Source organism: Podarcis tiliguerta (genome assembly GCF_965153285.1).
Source record: "Podarcis tiliguerta genome assembly, chromosome: 6".
In the NCBI taxonomy this organism is placed as follows: domain Eukaryota; kingdom Metazoa; phylum Chordata; class Lepidosauria; order Squamata; family Lacertidae; genus Podarcis; species Podarcis tiliguerta.
In genome coordinates this window covers 44,771,037-44,790,592 of record NC_139539.1, presented here as the reverse complement: position 1 = coordinate 44,790,592, position 19,556 = coordinate 44,771,037, and the positions used below count along the sequence as shown (strand labels likewise).

Below are 19,556 nucleotides of genomic sequence, written 5' to 3'. Positions count from 1 at the left end.
ATGACCCTTGCCAGCTACACTTTGCGAAATGCTGAAGTAGGTCATGAGGAAAGCTCATCTACAGAGGTGAAGAACACGCCACTGCCTCCCTGGATCAAATAAACACAAAGTATTGGCACAAACAAAGTCAAAAACTGGAGAGCTAGGGTGGATAGGGTGTTGGACTGGTAGATCCAGGTTCAACTCCCTGTTCGACTGTGAAACTCACTGGGTGACCTTAGGCCATTCTCACTCTCAGACTAACCCACACCCCAGTGTCATTAGGAGGACAGAATGCAAAGAACCATGTATGACACCCAGAACTCATTGGAGGAAAGGTGCGATATACATGTAACCAAACAGCAGCAGCAGCATCATAGTGTATGTGAGAAAAGGTTGGGGTACCAACATATTCTGGTTTCTGATTTTCTACCAGAGAAATATTCCTCTGAAGGTACAGAATAATTACCATGTTTGCCCCAAATCAGGGTTTCAAAACCATTTGGCAGCCCTCAGCATTTCCCACCACACCCTCTGTGTTGTCAAATTTATTTATTTATACTTACAGCTTTCCCTCCACCAAATGGCACCAGGGTGGGTTACAAAAATATCACAATTGAAGTTAGTCCAAGGAGCAATAAAAACCATAAAATAAAACCACAAAGCCGGCCAATATCAGAAGAACAAAACAGCAACACAGAGAAGAGGTGCATAGCAGTGTACAGAAATGTGGGAAGACATACACTCAGCCAAAGATCTGGGTAAAGAAGTGCATTGTGACCCATCATCAAAAAGTATACATTGGTGGTGCAAGACACACCTCTGGGCAGAGGCCATTCCACAGCCTGAGGACCACCAACAAGAAGGTTCTCTCTCAGGTGATGTCATCCTTTGAACCTGTTTTGTTTCTAGATAGCATATGGTAATATCCTCAGCTAAGAGGATCCTCAGCTGTCTTGTTATGAACCTGCCTAACTTTGAGGTCCACATTAGAAGTTCTCCTCTGTGTTCCTCAGCTGTCAAAGTTGAGGGAATGATGAAAACGGTAGCCCAATAACATCTGCAGGGCACCTTGTTTACTCTCTCTCTCTCTCTCTCTCTCTCTCTCGATTTGCAAGTTTGCAACCAGTTTGATTTTCATAAGGAAGGAATTGTATATCCTTTCATACGGGTGTATTTTTCTTTTCTTTTCTGTATTTTGGTACAAATCTAGCATTCTTCTATGACAACTACCTGCCAGTCTAGCCGTCCCCCTCATCTCTAAATAAAACAAACCCTTTAAATAATATTAAACACTTAGTAGAAACTAATACGCCTTAGGGCAGGTTTTGGGGCCAACTAGCTGCTTAGAGGGTACTTAAAGCATCAGCCCCTCTCAATCCCATTGCCCTTGTCATATAAAGTTAGCCTAGACCCTAATCCTCCTCTCCCCTCCCCGCTCCTTCCTCTCCCTCCAACAGGACTGGGCAGAGGGTATAAAAACCCCCTTTGGATCCTGGCTGCGCCAGCCCCGGGACATAGATGACGGCAGACGCACCAGCCCTGCATTCCCTTAGGGGATTTGCTATTTTTTTTAGAGTTCGTAGAAAAATAATCAAAGTTCGGGGGCGGGAACCCCAAATCGATTTGACTTAAAAACAAAACAAAAAAGACAACCCCAAAACCAAAAGAAGTAGTTGATTAAATAAGTGAATCATGAATGGAACAGAAGGTATCAATTTTTATGTGCCTCTTTCCAATAAGACAGGGCTGGTGCGGAGCCCCTTTGAATATCCCCAGTATTACCTAGCGGAGCCCTGGAAGTACAAAATGGTGTGCTGCTACATCTTCTTCCTCATCTCCACTGGGCTGCCCATCAACCTCCTCACCCTCCTTGTGACCTTCAAACATAAGAAGCTACGACAGCCGCTCAACTATATCCTGGTTAACCTGGCGGTAGCAGACCTCTTCATGGCCTGCTTTGGCTTCACGGTCACCTTCTACACAGCCTGGAATGGCTACTTCATATTTGGTCCCATCGGCTGTGCCATTGAGGGCTTCTTTGCAACACTGGGAGGTAAGATCCACGAGGGGAGTAGTGAGCACTACTTTGTACCAAGTTAAAGGAGTGGTCCTCTTAACTCAGTATTGTCTTCATTGTCTGTCAGTGGTTCTCTGGGGGTTCAGACTCAAAATTCCCTGCCATACTGGGAGATGTCAGGGGACTGAACCTAGGATCTTTTGCAGATGCTTTAGCAATGAGCTATGGAAGCATTGCAAGGAAGCAGTGGCACATGACTAGCCAAGCGGTGGGGAGAAGCGACATGGCGGGCTCAGCTTCTGCTGCCTACGTTGGGTTCATTTATCATCAGACATCTTGAATATATTAACCAAAACACAGCTATCCTTTGAAATTTGTGCATCTCTGAATTTTGCGGTGCAGTTCTCCAACCAACCAAAATGTACAAAAATGTGTATGTTAGGGAGAAATGCATATAAAATGCATATATTGGTGAAAATAATTATATTGGGGAAATTGCTTGCAAAAATGTGTACATTAGTCAAATACATACAAAAATGTGTTTATCAGAAGAAGTTCTTTGTGAATTTTCATGAAGATTTTTTAAAGAAAAGCTTATTGCTCCAAAAATGAAAACCGAATTCATTTTAAGATTGAGAAACTTAGGTAACCAAAATGGACAGTTTTGTCCATCCTGACCCATTTATGTATTATTTTTTTATTTGAACCAGTGGCCAACTTCATGAAGAAATGAATCCCCCTTCATTTGCTTCAACTATAATTACTAAAAAAAATGAAATATTTCATTATTCATTGTATCTACTGATTCAAAGACTTGTGGTTGCTCATTTGACAAAATTCCTACCTAAAAAGCATTGTACACACTGCGACACATATCTGTGTGCAGTCATTGTGGACGGTAATCAACACATGATTTTTTCTACATGGAGACAGTTTCCATGTAGGTTGTGTCTCAAACGATGGAAGTCTGGTAGAGGCTGGTTTGTGTATGTCTGTAACATCCTCAGGGAAATATGAAATTCCACCTGTAGTAAGGAAGGCACAGTTCCAGTGAATGAATAGAAAATGTTGTGCCCCCTAGATCCTTTCTGTTTGCAAGGAATGTTTTACTTAAACATTCCTACTGACAGGAGATTATTGTTTCACATGGAAAGAGAAGTGATCCAACAAATAAATTCCAGTGCACTAAACTTGCAGTAGGAGATGTTGCCATATGCTGACAGAAGACTCCAGCCCACAGGCTTCCAAAAGCATAAGATGGAATTGGGTATCTCTTCTAGCAAACGTATTGGAGTTCATTTAAGAACTGCTTTTCTGCATTGCAAGTTGCAATAGAACATTATAACCCTATGGAAACCATTTCCCTATGGAGTCTATGTGCTCTGTTGTTTCTCTGCCATCTGGAGAGAACACAAACTTAGCAATGCTGAATCTTTGGTCCTTGTTCTCTGGAATGAATATTTCAGGGATAAAACAGCTCCTACTTGGGCACATGGAACAAAGCCCATGCCTAGTTCAACCACACTGACATCACTCCAGGGCTAAACCAAGCCAAGTTTTAATATAGTTAACATATACCAGGGTTGCCATATTTCAAAATGTGAAAATACAGACACAAAAGTTGTTGAAAAAGAAAAATCGGCAAAAACAACACTGATGACATGGGTTGCCGTACATCCCGATCTCCCTAGACATTTTATCAATTTTTGCCTGGACACTGCAGTATTCCATGTCCGTCTGGGAAATTCTGGATGTGTGGCAACCCTATAAGGGTGAGGAAATCTCTACGATCTTTATTATTATTATGTCAAGCCTGTGTGCGTGCAAAAAATAAAAACACACATTTATTTTCAATGTGCACGCCATAAAATATATACAATTCTTTATGTTTGGAGATGCAGGTAGGCAATGGGGAGGTATTCAACTGAAGGCAAATTTACCATTGATAAATGAAAATCTATCCCCTAACTAGATTATGAATCAAGTCAGTGTTGTTATTTCCTCTGCTTGAGAAGTATCTCATGTCCTGCAAATTTCTCACATTTTGCCTAATGCTCAAATAGATGAAAAATGTCACTTCTTATTCCACTGGACACATCTCCAAAAGAGGCTCTGAAAGGACACAGCTGGTGCCGCATTATTCTCTGCACTGCCAAAGAAAACACTCAGTGCACATCTGCATGATGCTCCTTATGGGAATTGGAGGCAATCATGTAGAACACGGTCCTTAAAATCCACATGGTCTGGGGGGCTTTTCCTGGCATTGGGTTCCCTCTATATCACTTAGAAGCGCAATTGCAGGACCAAGCTGGGCTGTGCCATGTACTTCACTTCTTGCTGTGGTCCTGAGAGGAAAACACCAGCCTGCTAATCATATGTTGCTTTTTCAGAACATTAAGGCTAATACTTGAGCACACAATTCTCTCTAAGTTTTGGCTTGAAAATGGAAGGTTTCAATTGTTTTCTACATAGACAAAAACATCTAGTTACGAGTAGGAACTTGTAAATTTCACTGATTTCAATGCAAAGAAGTCTATATTACTGCAAAGCTGGAGCACAACCAGCCGATACAAAATAACTAACATGGACATACCCTAAGATAAGCTATACATGCCAGCCTTTTTAAAATAAACAGTCCAAACCATGATCATGGTTTTGGAATGAGATAAGGCAGTTGACATTTGGAGAAAAATTGGTGCTGTGTCAGAGAAGAGGATGCTTTGTGTGTTTCAGAGGGACTGAGTTTCAGGGGGAAAGCCAGGACATAGGTAGCATAATAGGTACAGACGGAAACTAACAGTAAACAGGCAGAGAGCAGGGGAGAGATGTGGCAAGGTACAGAGAGAGTCAAGGAAAAGCATGGCAAGAGCAAGAGAAGAATGAGCAAATGGATTCAAGGCACAGCCAAGGTGCTCCAGATGGGAGCCATTGAAAAACCTGCCAATAGCATCTTCCTGCTTCCTGGAGTCAAAGGGAAGCCCAAGTGCTCTCAGGTGAGCTCACATTCCAAGATGGGGTGAGGCCATGGGACAAGTCCTGTGGGCACAGCTAAACATGACACGAGAGAGCCATGATCAAGGCTTCATGTGAACCTTTGGAAAAAGTGAATACCTCCCTAGTGGGAACATTCAGATTGGGACTGCAGTACTGGCATTGAGGCTTGCAACCCAATTCCATGTGGTTTTTCTGAACTAAAAATCAGCACCCTCTATCCAACATGCTATTTGCTCTCTGAGAGAAAAAACATAGCTACCCCACATCTTTCTTATTTATTTGTATTCAAAATGTTTATTCCATGTTCTTTAGACAGAAACACTCCCAGACGCGGATAAAAATAACATTTGAAACATGTATGATTTCCACCACAGGAAAAATAGCTTGGGGGAAGGGAGCAATTTTATTGGGGAATCTGCATGGAGGCAAAAATATACCAGATCACCATCCTCCAGCTGCTATTAGTTCTTTAAAAAATCTGTGGGAGATCCCAATCTTGGATCTCCTGGTGGGTCAAACCTAATTGTGTCTAAAGATGGTAGAGCTCCATCTGGTTCATGCTGATTTGGTTTGGAAATACTTTAAATGATTCTCTCTGTAATCAGGAAACAGATCACCTAATTTCAGATCCAATCTGAATTTGCTATTTCCCCCACAGCTGCAATCTTTGAAAGTAGTCTCTGTGCAAAGAGATGGAGATAAGGGTTTCCTTCTATTTGCATATCGGCTGCTTTCAAAGACTGCACCTGGAAAAACTGCTGCTTTGGGGATAAAAGCCCTCTCTCATTAGGAGATCCATGGGGCAAGAGGGTTCCTTGAAGGGGATAGATGTTTATGTCACACCAGCAATTTTCCAGGATGCAGCCCTTCTAAGCAGGGTTAAGCCAGGAAGTCCTCTCAGCTAATAGTTTAATCCAAGCCAGAGAAGATTCACCTCTTCCTTGTGCTACTGAAGTCCTTTTTTGGGCCCAAGTTTGGCAAAGTTTATTGGGATCTTTAGTTGTGCTGTGAGAATAACGAAGCAGTTAGAAGTCATCTTCAATGCCCTGCACAAACCATCCCCAAAAACAACAGAAAAAGGGAAATAAGATAATATAGCCTGGGGCTTCTATCAGTATTTTTGTGATGAAGAATGGGCTCAAAGAGACACCCAGTAGGAGCTCTGAGACTAAAGAAGTGACATTAAGAGCATCAAGAAAAGAAAAGTCACTTGTTTCTAGCTTGAGCTGGGTAAAAAAAATCTCTGCAATAATAAATGTGCAACTTCAAAGGGTTCCATGTGCTTCTTTAGGAGCTGCATTTAGTACATCTGATGATAGCCCTCCTTCCTTGTCCATGTAGTGAACAGGGGTGATAGCAAGGCTGCTACTGGCTACACAGATGGGTTTTCTCTTTCAGTACTGCAGGATTCCAAGGCAAAAGTAATTCCCTTTCACAATTGTTGCGCTTCTGGCTATGTGCTGTAGTAGCCAAACTGGAATCTGGAGCAGATTCACGAGTCCCAGAAATGTAACTGAGATTTGAGGGCCCCCCGCCTCCCCCAATGCTTTTCAAAGCAGAATCAGTGCATGTTGTCTTTATTCACCCACTGAACAAGCAACCTTCTCATGTAATTTAGTTGGCTAGAACCCTAGCGAAATCTTCACTATCAGTTGGCAATGGTTGTGGTGTGCCTTGTTTGTTGGTCGGTAGATGTGGGACATCTCATCACACAAGGAGGGATAAACCAAAATAAAAAGAGCTGAAGCCGAGGAGCTGGAGCAGACTAAATCCTTAGTAAGAAATGAGAAAGCTCCCATTTTAGTGCTGCAGCTAAGCCTAAATTTTTGACCACATTCTACACTTCTGTTTAATGCCTCAAACTTGCCCCAGAATTTCCTGATGTGCACCCACCCTCACATTTTCTCTTGCTTTGAAATAAATGAGTTGTTTATAAATGAGCATTGACAGGCATTCCCTACATCAAGAGAATAATCCAAATGGTGATTATAAGGTCCCAATAGGATTATATGAAAAGGATGTGCGTATATTCAAATAATTGCAAAACAAGGCACATGCATGTTCATGACGCAACAGGAAATTGTGAAGCATCATTTTACACTTTACACTTTAGACAAAAACTTGTCCTAGGTCCACAGGAAAACAACACTGTAAGTGAGATACCATCCCAGGGGGGCGGGGGGGAATCATGTTATATTTCAAATGGAGAGTGAAAAGAACAGTCTAGATATAAAAGCGGCAGCTGCCTTTCCAACATGAAACCCTGCATACTTATCACTGGATAATCACATGCTGGGGGCATTAATAGGCTTAAGGCACAGCCTAGGCTCAGATAATCCCCTGAGTTTTGATTACATTTGATAAAGAGATTAATAGGCCCATATGCTCATGTACACAATCAAAGGATGATAATACTTATACCACTGTTGGCATTTTGTCAGGAGCTTTTGCATCGCCATGCCGTGCACCACAGGTCTTGCAGACCATCTTCCATTAAATGTGGACTCAGATGATGTAATGTAGACTACGAGGCTCCTGATTCCCAATCCTTCGCTGAAACCAGCACATCATGCTTCTGTGCTATCTTAAAAAGACCTGAATTAGGCAAACCCTCACAAAGGGCATCCAACCAACCTATATACATTAATTGCATTTCCTTGCTTTGTGTTTTTCTCTCCCCCTTATTACTTGCAGGTCAGGTTGCTCTCTGGTCACTGGTTGTTCTTGCCATAGAGCGCTATATCGTGGTCTGTAAACCAATGGGGAACTTCCGCTTCTCTTCCTCCCATGCCTTGATGGGCATTGCTTTTACTTGGGTTATGTCCCTATCCTGTGCATGTCCACCCCTTTTTGGTTGGTCCAGGTAAGTAAAAATGATAGTTTTGCATTATATACAACACTGGGGTACTATGTTGCACTGACTAAATACTGAAATCCAATTACCGGTAGTTAGGAACTGACTAGCTAAGAAGTAATTATGGGAACAGCTATAGACTTGATCTCTTTTCATAGGCATCAATCCCATTTACGTACCAAGGCTGGCACTTGGAGTACTGTACAGTGGTACCTCGGGTTACATACGCTTCAGGTTACAGAATCCGCTAACCCAGAAATAGTGCTTCAGGTTAAGAACTTTGCTTCAGGATGAGAACAGAAATCATACTCCGGCGGCACGGCAGCAGCTGGAAGCAGAATTGAACAGAAATGTTGGGAATGCCTTCACATACAAGCCTGTATATGCAATTTCCTTATATTCACGTAAGAATGAGTAAATTTGAATGCATTTCCATGCATTCTGGCAAAAGTTCATCATAGAGATGAAATCACCCTGTTCCAGATTAATCTGGGGACCTGTTGTATGATGATTCTATCAATTTCTGACATCAACTTCCAAATATTTCCCTCCCTATGGAATGCCCTCCCATCAGATGTCAAGGAGATAAAGAACTACACAACTTTTAGAAGATATCTGAAGGCAGCCCTGTATCAGGAAGTTTTTAATGTTTGACTTTTATTATGTTTTTATATGCGTTGGAAGCCACCCAGAGTGGCTGGGGCAACCCAGCCAGATGAGTGGGGGATAAATAGTAAAATCATTATTATTATTAAATATCTCCATGGGGTCTCACTCATGGCAGGCAACTGAGGCATCTCAGTTTGAGGCATCATTCTCAGTAGAACCATTAATTCTCTAATTTCAGGCCCACTCACTCATGCAGTGAGAATGTGGGTGAGTTGAGTGGATAAGGGCAAAGTCATGCTGTAAAATTGGTTATATGAGGTCTTCACAAGTCACCCGGAGTCTTCTAAACTTTCCACTATTTAGTCTGAGAAGCCCAAGCCCTTAAGTGAAGTGGGTGAAGCGCCCGGGAGAGGAGAGATTCTCTGTACTAAGCTGAGAGTTTAGTGGAAGTGCTGGCTGCTTGTAATGCAATTGTCTAATGCCATGTCCCACCTGCTGTGCTCCATTTAACAGCTGCTTTCTCTTCTGGAGTGCCCGAGGCACATTTGTGCATGCATGCTTGCACATGTGCCCGGGCACACACACAGCATCTCTTTTAAGCACACGTGCACACAGAGACCATCTATTTCTACTCCAGCAGCTGCTACAAATTAACCTTAGCTTTAACGAAAAGATGGTGAGTCCCATTTTAACAGCCTTGAACCAGTCAGTAGATCCCTATGCATTTGTGTCATTCTTAGAGTCTGTGGGTTTCCTCATGCAAGTAAGGGAAGCTGAGGTCATGCTTTTCAGATGCGGTGCTTAATCAATTGCCATTTATTTCTGAACAGCAATAATGGCAAGGAGCTGGGTGATAATCTGCATTGGGTCACCATGCCGGGCATCGTGAATTGCCATAGTATTTGCTTACAGTTCAATGGAAAGACAAGGGATTTCTCGACCATAGAAGGCTGTCTATTCAGTATCTCCATTTCCAGCCTTCCAACACAGAAATATTCCCCATGGCTTCCATTTAGCTTCCCAAATCCAAGGTTTGCACCAGCAAAGTAAAAGCAGTGACTCACACACCTAATCTTTTTCTTCACACACAATGGCCAAGATCCACAGAGCCCATGGGGTGCCCAGCAAGATGCTTGACTTTTTTTTTCTTTGAACAGGAGCCTTTGTGCTGCATCACAAACACTTTTGGAATTTTATCTCCATTTCAAAAGCAGTTTGCCATGGGGCATTGGAGGCCTGCTGTTCGAGAAACACAAATTCAAGCCCTTTTTGAAAAAAGGCAACAGTTTGTGTGCCCCCCCCCAATCTAAGCTGAACAGTTTTCTTCTACATCTGACCGTTCCTGGTCCTTAGTATATGTAAACACAAAATCAGTAGCCATTACCGAAAAACCTCACCATTGGTTGCAGTGGCCTAGCGTGGATTGACAGTACCCAGGGCCATGCGGGATGGGGGTGGGCGGGACCTGGCAGAATATGCATGTGTTCATCTGCCTAATGGCATCTGCACCACCCAGGAGATTGCAGCCACAGTGATAAGAAAAGAGAAGTTGTTCAGTTGTCTGGAGAAGTCACTTCTTGGTTCCCATGGAGAAGCCATTTTCAACGGACCCCAGCGATGGAAGCACGTAGCTGTTTTGAGGCAGCAGTGGGTGTTGAAATTTTGTGCCTCTAAGAATTTTTGGCCCGGGGGAACTGCCTCTTTGTCCCCCCCATTGGTGGTAAATCTTAACTGCAGTCCTGGACATACTGGTGTATTTTAGTAATTTTCATGGTGTTCAGGTCAACAGACTTCTCCCATATGTACAAGTGGAAAGTATCAGTATTTAATATGTTAGTGCAGTAATGCTCTAGCATGCTCTCTTATTATTACTCACTATGTTACACGCAGCTCAAGTGAACACTTAAGACTAGACTTCTGCAGCTCTGCTTCCAAAGCATTGTTTATAATTCTATTTACAACTTAGCTGTGTGCTACTTAGGTATAAGGGCCTGGCAAATGGGCACTTTGATACTCCCCTGCTCCACTTCCTTCTGCAGCTGCAAATTACAGACTCCTTAGAGTTAACAGTGCCCTCAAGGACCCACATAATCTCTGTTCCCTTCCTCATCTGCTTGCCACAATGCGATCAGGTATCTGACAAGTTCAACCACACGCACTCAGCTGCGCAGAGATTAGACTAAATCGATAGTTCCCCGTGGGAGGCAGCGAGCGTCACAACAAACTGATGTTATACATCCAACTGCAACATGCCGGCTTGAAGAGCACTGTGAATGTGTTCAGCTCATTTGTTGCCTTCTTCCAAGTGAATATACATGATGGCATGGCATTGTCCCTGTGAGACTGGGAGCAGGAGGCACCGGGTCCCCCAGAGAAGAAAACCGGTGACCCCTGCATGTGGTGTCATTGCTTGAATATGACAGTGTTCCCTAGACATTTTAATTAATCATAAGACTTTCAGTTGATGACTAGATCAGATTTGCCTGTTTTCTATTCTTTTTCTATTTTTCCCCTTCATTTAATTTATTTCTTTAGCAAATTTTTGTATACCACTTGATTGTACCACCCTATAAATAAAACATAAAAATCTTGATAAAAACAGTTAAAAGCAGGCATTTAAAAACATTCAAAGATGTTTAAAATCAACACTAGCTAGAAAGAGATAAAACACATGTAACTTATACTGGTGAAATTCAGTGTAGCATATGGCTACATGAAATCCCCCTGCGTAACAGGAATTTCCCTCCTCTCTTTTCCTCTGTGCTCCCTAAACCTGTTTCAGTTCTGACTCTGCCGGCTACTGGTTTTGGTTCCACCTACCAATAGCATGTGGACCTCCACAGATCCCCCTCAAGGGAATGTGGTTTTTGACAGAAAAAGGTTGCCCACTCTTGCTTTAGAGTAAGCAAGAGGTGGTTATATATCACTGGATGTACAGTGGTACCTCGGGTTACAGACGCTTCAGGTTACAGACTCTGCTAACCCAGAAATAATACCTCTGGTTAAGAACTTTACCTCAGGATGAGAAGAGAAATCACACAGTGGCAGCGGGAGGCCCCATTAGCCAAAGTGGTGTCTCAGGTTAAGAACAGTTTCAGGTTAAAAATGGACCTATGGAACGAATCAAGTTCTTAACCCAAGGCACCACTGTACCTCCTTTGTCAAATCATCTCCTGCCCAAAAATTCTAGAGACACAACTGATCTCGGAGAGAGGCACCAGGTGAGCAATCTTCCAGAAAAACACTGTGGTCTCTTATTAGCCTACAATGAATATAGCCCAGGACTTCTCTGGATTGGATGGAAGTGCCTGGAAAGAACTGTGTGCTGAAAGTGGAACTCAAAGTTCACACTAAAGGATAGTGGATGAACATGTCTGAGACCAGGTCGAGAGTGACTATAGAATGCTGCAAGAGTCTCTGGTGCATTAGCTGAACTGTTGAAGTGAGATGTAGAAGGGAGTACAAAGACAGGAAACTGCTGGAGAAACTTCACAGAAAGATATTCTGGAATTATAATGACTTCAGTTAATGCTATCAACTGGGAATCAGTGGAATCATCCTGAAACAATTTGCAGGCTTTCTTGCTTCCCTCAGAACTTCTTAGAGGCTGCAGATAAGTGAGCGCCTCCACATTAATGTTGAAATTTAGTTAATGGCTACTTAGGGAGGTGTGCAGTTGCTCTGAGAAAAGTTGTTAGTTTTAACTACATTCTTTGTGCTTCCTTTGAAACCCTCAGAAGTTCCACCTCAGAAAGAACCTCCAAATTTAGTTGACAATTTGACTTATAGGTGAAATTTGGTGGCAACAACTCTACTTGAGCCAGTGACTCTTGTACTGATCCAAAGGCTTTGTGTAAGATAAACATCTTTACTGACTTGTTTTTGTTGTTGTTCACAGATATATACCTGAGGGGATGCAGTGTTCCTGTGGCCCAGACTACTACACCCTCAACCCTGATTACCACAATGAGTCCTACGTTGTCTATATGTTTGCCATCCACTTCGTTATCCCCGTGGTGGTCATCTTCTTTTCCTATGGGCGGCTCATATGCAAAGTCCGAGAGGTAGTGTATCTCCCTCCACACTCAAGGTATGAGGAGGCAGAGGCCAAGAGCAATGAGGTGTACACTGGACTGTCTCAGGGATGCTGCAGGCTGGTTCCACCTTGATGGGCGGTCATAGAGATAGCTGGGCATGACTTCACTGTTATATATGCATCTAGGTTTCATGGAGGCTCTATAAGGGAGACAAATGGGAAGGCTACACACTTTGAATAGGCAAGATCACAAGTCATTTGTAATATGTAATAGTGGAATTTGTATATCCACAAGGGTCTCCGAATTGGGGACAACTTTATAGAGAGCCAGTGTGGTGTAGTGATTAAGAGCGGTAGTCTCGTAATCTGGGGAACTGGGTTCGCGTCTCCACTCCTCCACATGCAGCTGCTGGGTGACCTTGGGCCAGTCACACTTCTTTGAAGTCTCTCAGCCCCACTCACCTCACAGAGTGTTTGTTGTGGGGGAGGAAGGGAAAGGAGAATGTTAGCCGCTTTGAGACTCCTTAAAGGGAGTGAAAGGCGGGATATCAAATCCAAACTCTTCTTCTTCTTCTATAGGTGCACCTGGACTGTTTTGTTGCTTCTCAGGCCACATTCACACCATACATATAAAGCAATATCATACCACTTTAGACACCCATGGCTTCCCCCAGAGAATTATGGGAGAGTTGTTAGGAGACCCTGATTTCTCCCCACAGAGATACAGTTCCCAGAATTCCCTGTGAAACAGGATTTACTGTTAAACCATTCTGGGAATTGTAGCTTTGTGAGGAGAATAGGGGTCTTCAAACAACACTCAGAACCCTTAGCAGACGACAGCTCCCAATATTCTTTGTGGGAAGCCATAACTGTTTAAAGCAGTATCATAATGTGTGGTGTGAATGTGATCTGAGCCCCGACTATTCTAGGCCTCTGGTCTCCTGGAAGGGCCAATTCAGACATTAGCCTCTTACATGAGGAAATGTTTGAAACTCATTTTCCCACCACTTGTTTTGACCACTGGAAGAATATAGGAGATTCTCAGAGAACTTACCTCCCCCAACCCAAAGGAAGTGGGGACTGGGACCAGATCACAGCCACAGCTTCCACTTGCCTTAACCAAAGGGAGAAATCAGCAGATAGACTTCTTCTGGTTGCCTGGACAAATGGAATCTGAAGTGGGGAAAGAGAAGATATGAGCACCAACATCCACTTCCCTGCAGGGAAGGACAAATGATGGAACAGCCTTCAGTTTCCAGTCCTGTGTTGGCTACTGGAGGACAATAGTCTACTGGCTTCTTCTGATGTTCAAGGCAACTGCAACTCAGCTCTGAGGGTGATGTTGAAATAGCTCCATAGCTGCTTGGTTGGAGAGAGCCTTTTTGAGTCACTGTCTTCTCTTGCACCCCCAGGCAGCTGCTCAGCAGCAAGAGTCTGCAAGCACCCAGAAGGCAGAGAAAGAAGTTACCCGCATGGTGATCTTGATGGTGCTAGGGTTTATGCTTGCCTGGACACCCTATGCCGTCGTGGCATTCTGGATCTTCACCAACAAAGGGGCAGACTTTTCTGCTACGCTCATGTCAGTGCCTGCCTTCTTCTCAAAGAGCTCGTCCCTCTACAATCCCATCATCTATGTCCTCATGAACAAACAGGTGAGATTCCCCCCCAAATCGGGAAATGAACTCGACTTCCCCTCCAATAAACTCCATTCCCAACTTCTATGAACTTAAAACATTGCATATGCCTCTCTTAAATAATAACCTCAACCCCAGGTGGTGTTAGAAGTCCTCATTTGCAGGTTTCGGACATTACAGTTTTGAATGTTAATATAGCTCTCCTGTTAAATGTCTGTGTCAAAGGGGGAACATGAAAACAATTAAATCTCAGTGGATATCAGTTAACGTCAATTCCTGCTAACCAAGTCCAAAGTCCAAGTGGATGCAATAGTGTATCTTATTCTGCTACCTAGAGTTACTTGGAATGTCATACTGCCATTGAGTTGCTTCTCTGAAAACACATATTTGTGATGACGGTTAATATGCCTAGAGTTGACAGCCCAACGAGGAATGCAGAGACCCTCTGCTTTCTACCAGAATATCTCCCTTGCAGCTGAGCTTCTCTGACTGTGTGGTACACATTAATTGTTCCAGAGCATCTCTGTTCTCTTTTTCTCTTTCCAGTTCCGTAATTGCATGATCACCACAATCTGCTGCGGCAAGAACCCCTTTGGGGACGATGATGTCTCATCAACTGTATCCCAAAGCAAAACTGAGGTATCCTCTATCTCCTCCAGCCAAGTGTCACCTGCATAGGCTATGGACAGTTTGACCTTTGGTGACCTGCCACACTTTGGGACCAGGAAATGGAAATGGGCTCACTCAACTGAGCTCTGGTTTATGAGTTCCTCTCACCCAATTTTTCTTTTATGCACAAATGTTGTATGCCACACACATACAGGAGTGCACAGTCTAGCATAACCCTTTTGATGGTATCTACTTGTAATCTATGTAATTCCCTCTCTGCAATAGTTGTGTGCATCCTATAACCATTTGTGCAAGCATTCCTCTGGGCAAATACCTGCCCATGAAACCTGGGATCGCTCAGTCGGTACAGCATGAGACTCTAATCTCAGGGTCCTGGGTTTAAGCCCCACGTTGGGCAAAAGATTCCAGCATTGCAGGGGGGGGGGGACACACTAGATGACTCTGTAGATGGACCCTTCCAACATTACGATTCTATGATTCTATGTATTCAGCACACATTTGTGGAAATGGATATGCTCCTCATCACATTTATTTGTGTTGTTTGTACATGAGAACTGCAGTTTTTACAAAGGCCCTGTCGACTCACACCTCCCTGTTGGACACACAGTCAAAACAAAGCTTGTCTGCTCACTTGCACAGACAAAGAAAAGGAAATAAAATGTTCTCCATGTCACTGGATGTTGATGATGGTGGGGGCGGGAGGAACTGACTTGTTAGGTCAAGGCACACTGGGGTCAAACTTGGTCAAACAAATGTGCATGGCAGTGCAGGGGTGTGGTATTTGGCCAAAATGGTGAAGCTTGGCACGCAGCTCAGCTCTGCCTTCTTAGCAATGCTTAATGCTTTAAGTGCTGTGTGCAACTGCCTCCATTTGAAACAAAGCCAGAGAAGATGTCCGTATTGAGACTGACATTAGGAATCAGCAGCTCCCGGCTATTGTTCTTATAGGAAGATTGCTAGATCACTTAAGGGGCCACACAGGTTCATTTCTAGGTACTGAGGTTTTTTAAATGAACAAATGCAGTAAGCCCACAACTTATGTACATTTAACTTGTGTGCATTTAACTTTGCACACTTGGCATTTTAAAATAAATAAATAAATAAATAAATAAATAAAGGGTGGAAAGGAGCCCAGACTGGGGGAAAAATCCTTTGGCATTCTACCTGCCATTGTGCCCAATGTGTTTTGACTATATGCGATTTTGACTTTAGGTGCTATCCCCGAAATGCAACCCCCATGTAAGTTGCGGGCTTACTGTAATAACTTCTGCTTACAGAATGCAGTTATTCTTAGGTTTTAACACTTCTCCAGATTTTGAGATGCAGTTTTTCACTAAAAAAGAAACCCAGAGAAATATATATACCAGAATGTGTTTAAAAATGCCTATTTAAGGTTGAAATGTATCCAGAAATGTGTGTCTTGTGAAAAAAAGGTTATATGTGAACTTTCGTGCAGGTTTTTAAAATGCAAATTGATGCAGAAATGGATCGCATGTGATTTATGAATGAATTTATGAAGGAATGCATGTGTTACTAACATGGAGCAGAAACAGACTTATCCATCCATACTTTTTACCACTTCACCATGGAACTAAACTATGTAGCACAAGGGAAGGCTAGAATATCAGATCAAGAAGCAATCTCTGCATTTCATTCAACGGTGGTTACAGCTAAGGAATGGTATGATTTGCTTTCTGTGTGCTTTGAGGACAAAGATTGGAACAACCACCTGAGCTGTAGGTTCAGCTTTCCACATTTTCACCAACGTCTGCTGGAAGGGAGGAAAGGAAGGAAAAGGGTGAATTATCACAGTAGTTGCTTTTAACCCAATGGAACAACACTTTGTTTCTGGATAGCTGCTTTTAGTTCAGGGTCTTCCAACTTTTCTGGGTTCCAAAGGCACATGTGGCAATCTGATAAAGTCATGGATACCATGACAAAATGGCTGCATTGGGAACCAGCCTGGTTATAATAATTTGTGTGAGAAACTAAAAAAAGGCAAAGCATCTAGCCCAAACAAAACAACAAAACAGGCAGCCCCCCCAATAAGCAGACAAATTGCCCACACCCCAAAACAGGTAACACACATACACACTAAAAAACAACAGGCAAGACACCTCTGCCTCAAAACAAACACACCCAATCCCTCACAAAACGTAGACAAGGTACCCCCAAAGAAAACAAAAACAAGCATCCTATAACAAACAACACAAAACAACACACAGACAACACACAGACATGGTAGCATCACCCAAGCTTACCAGGCCAGGTCCCTCCCACAGAGTTTTAGACAAGAGAGGCTGGAAAGCAAAGTACTGGCCTCCAGCTGCTTTACCTTATTTTACTATAAAAATTGGGAAAGGAAAGGAAGGGAAGGTGGCAGGGTTGCTGGAGGCCTACACGTCTCTTTCCAGCCAGCCCAGATGCCACCCAAGGTAAAAGAAAACAACAACAAAGTAAAAATATTGCCATAAAAACCAAGAAGACAGGTAGCTTTGCCCTTTGTCACTATCCGTGCTTAACTTGCTTTATTGACTGATTAAAGACATCATCTTCACTCAAGCTGTTTGTTACTCACTGAATCCTATTAGAAGGCACAAACACATTGTTTCTAGGAGGAAGAAACACACTTCATATTTGTATTTTCCTTGTGGTGGTGGGCAGGTTCCAGAGTCCATTCCAGCTGGACCCAAAGATGACAAGCCTAGCTTCTTTGTATTCTGAATCCTCTTGAAGGCACACGTTGTATGCAAATTATGAAAGCCTCAAAGGATTATTGAACTGAATTTTTCTCTTTCTGGAAGGTATTCAGTGTGTTTCTGAAGTTACACAAGATTCAGGGGCTATTTTCAAGGCATCCATTTGTATCGATAAAACATGGAGCCATGAATCCAGAACTGTCTCTTTCACTCTTTTCTAAGTACAAGAAAATGAATGCAAAGTCATCTGAGTTGTGCATTCTTGCTGTAAGTGTAAGGATGATGGAAATCAATATACATATCACTGATAAATCATTATAACAAATGGAACTGTACAGAGTTCTGAGTCTTGCACAAACCTCTATATCCTCAAAATGGCACCATAGATAGCTTTTTGTCTTGAAACCTGTAAATATTTGCTTGCAGGCTTTGAAATCTTTCTGGTTTTTTGTTTGACAACAAGCTCTTTATCCCTCCCGACCCACCCCCAAGGCAGAGGAAGCGTCTTTTGCTATGACATTTGGTTTATGAGCCGAACGGACTATAAAGGGCGGAATGACTACTGTGGCAATTTTCTGTACATATTTTATAAATAACTTATATCAGTGATGACTTTGTAAAGTTGGAAAGTAGAGATTGGAAAAAGAGAGAGAAAAGAATAAACAGCAGCAGTACAAAGGAGGAGAATGTTTGCCTCTTTTCTATGCATGCCAAGAAATAGCATTTTTCTTTATTTTGTTGAGTTTGTTTTTTATACCCCTTTCCAGACAATTATTGTCTTGCAAAGCAGCTCATGTCAGTAAAGAAAGAGACCCCATCTGCTGTACACATTTCAAGCAGTACCATAACATTATAAACAGATAATACCAGAAACTGTAGTTTGTTAAGGATGCTGGGAGTTGTTAGGAAACTCTTATTTGCCCTACAGAGCTACAATTTCCAGAGTCGTTTAACAACCAATCTATCTTTCCAGGGTGCTCTGAGAATTGTAGCTCTGTGAGGAGAATTGGAATCTCCTAACAATTCTCAGCATCCTTAACAAACTGCTCTTCTCAGGATTATTTGGGGGGAAGCCATGACTGTTTAAAGATGGGGCCTGTCATCAGACTTACAACAACAACAACAAAAAAAGGGGGGGGATCACACACGGTAAAGGAAAAGTATCTCCAAGGCCAGAATGAAGATGTAAGCTTCAAGTGGGCATCTATATCCAGTTTGGGGCAGACTGATCTTCCCTTGCCGGTGTTCTTGCTTGAAAAGTAGTTGGTTCCAATGGTTCCCTGGGCTGATGGGTGAAGTCCTATTGTCCTTTCTCCTTGTTTCTGCAATTTGAATCCTTCAGCTGTTCAATCCCTGGACAACATCTGGTGGGCAAGACACTTTTGTGGATGAGCTGAATGAATCCATACTAGGAATATATTTCCAAAGCTTGAGTTTTCAGATCTTTTGCAGAGTATGCATGATGTGAACAAATATACTACATATACAGTGGTACCTCTGGTTAAGTACTTAATTTGTTCCTGAGGTCCGTTCTTAACTTGAAACTGTTCTTAACCTGAAGCACCGCTTTAGCTAATGGGGCCTCCTGCTGCCGCTGCACTGCTGGAGCATGATTTCTGTTCTCATCCTGAAGCAAAGTTCCAGTGAGAAGAGGATATTAAAAATAGATCATGCAGCAGCATAATTGCAGCATGAGCTTTACAAGCCCAGCCTCATGCCCATCTAACTCACTGCTCAGTCTTCAACAATAGTTCATCAGCAGCACCAGAAGCTTCAAGGACATGTGGCAGAAAGAGTTCTCTTGTCTGGATTCCACCAGCTTTTGTTGTAGGTACAGGTCTTTGCTTGCAGCTTCGAAATGGCTCTCTCCTCTTCCCCTTATCATGCAGTACTTTTACATTTCCAGGAAAGCTGGCTTTGCACAGCATTCAGCAACAGCTAATTCTGGTCTCATTGCTACAGCAGCATATTTACAATATTATGACACACACGTACAATGTGTGCTTTATTTTGCTTCCCCCCTTCCTTGTAATCTTCCTTCATAGAGCTAAATTAACTATTATGCTATGCATGCTACAGTACAGTGTAAGATCCCAGTTGA

The 19,556-nt window shown here is 42.7% G+C and overlaps 1 protein-coding gene and 1 long non-coding RNA gene across 2 annotated transcripts; one reads left to right on the top strand and one right to left on the bottom strand.

Annotated features, from left to right (window-relative positions):
- Positions 1-1,510: 1,510 nt before the first annotated feature.
- On the top strand, positions 1,511-15,830 carry LOC310679971 (green-sensitive opsin). Its single transcript, XM_083446003.1, has 5 exons — positions 1,511-2,035; positions 7,688-7,856; positions 12,355-12,520; positions 13,905-14,144; positions 14,673-15,830. The coding sequence occupies exons 1-5, from the start codon at positions 1,675-1,677 to the stop codon at positions 14,802-14,804; spliced, it is 1,068 nt and encodes a 355-aa protein (XP_083302129.1). The 5' UTR covers positions 1,511-1,674; the 3' UTR covers positions 14,805-15,830.
- On the bottom strand, positions 12,603-19,297 carry LOC310679994. The gene is made up of 3 exons (XR_014512598.1): positions 19,187-19,297; positions 13,547-13,665; positions 12,603-12,692 (listed from the first exon to the last, which is right to left on the bottom strand). It is a non-coding gene; the product is annotated as an uncharacterized lncRNA (long non-coding RNA).
- Between the last annotated feature and the right edge of the window lie 259 nt (positions 19,298-19,556).

Excerpts from the sequence above, each read along its gene's own strand:
- LOC310679971 (XM_083446003.1), top strand. The coding sequence starts at position 1,675 with ATGAATGGAACAGAAGGTATCAATTTTTATGTGCCTCTTTCCAATAAG. Across the intron at positions 7,857-12,354 it reads CCCCTTTTTGGTTGGTCCAG|ATATATACCTGAGGGGATGC; the intron begins GTAAGTAAAAAT and ends TGTTGTTCACAG. Across the intron at positions 12,521-13,904 it reads TCATATGCAAAGTCCGAGAG|GCAGCTGCTCAGCAGCAAGA; the intron begins GTAGTGTATCTC and ends TTGCACCCCCAG.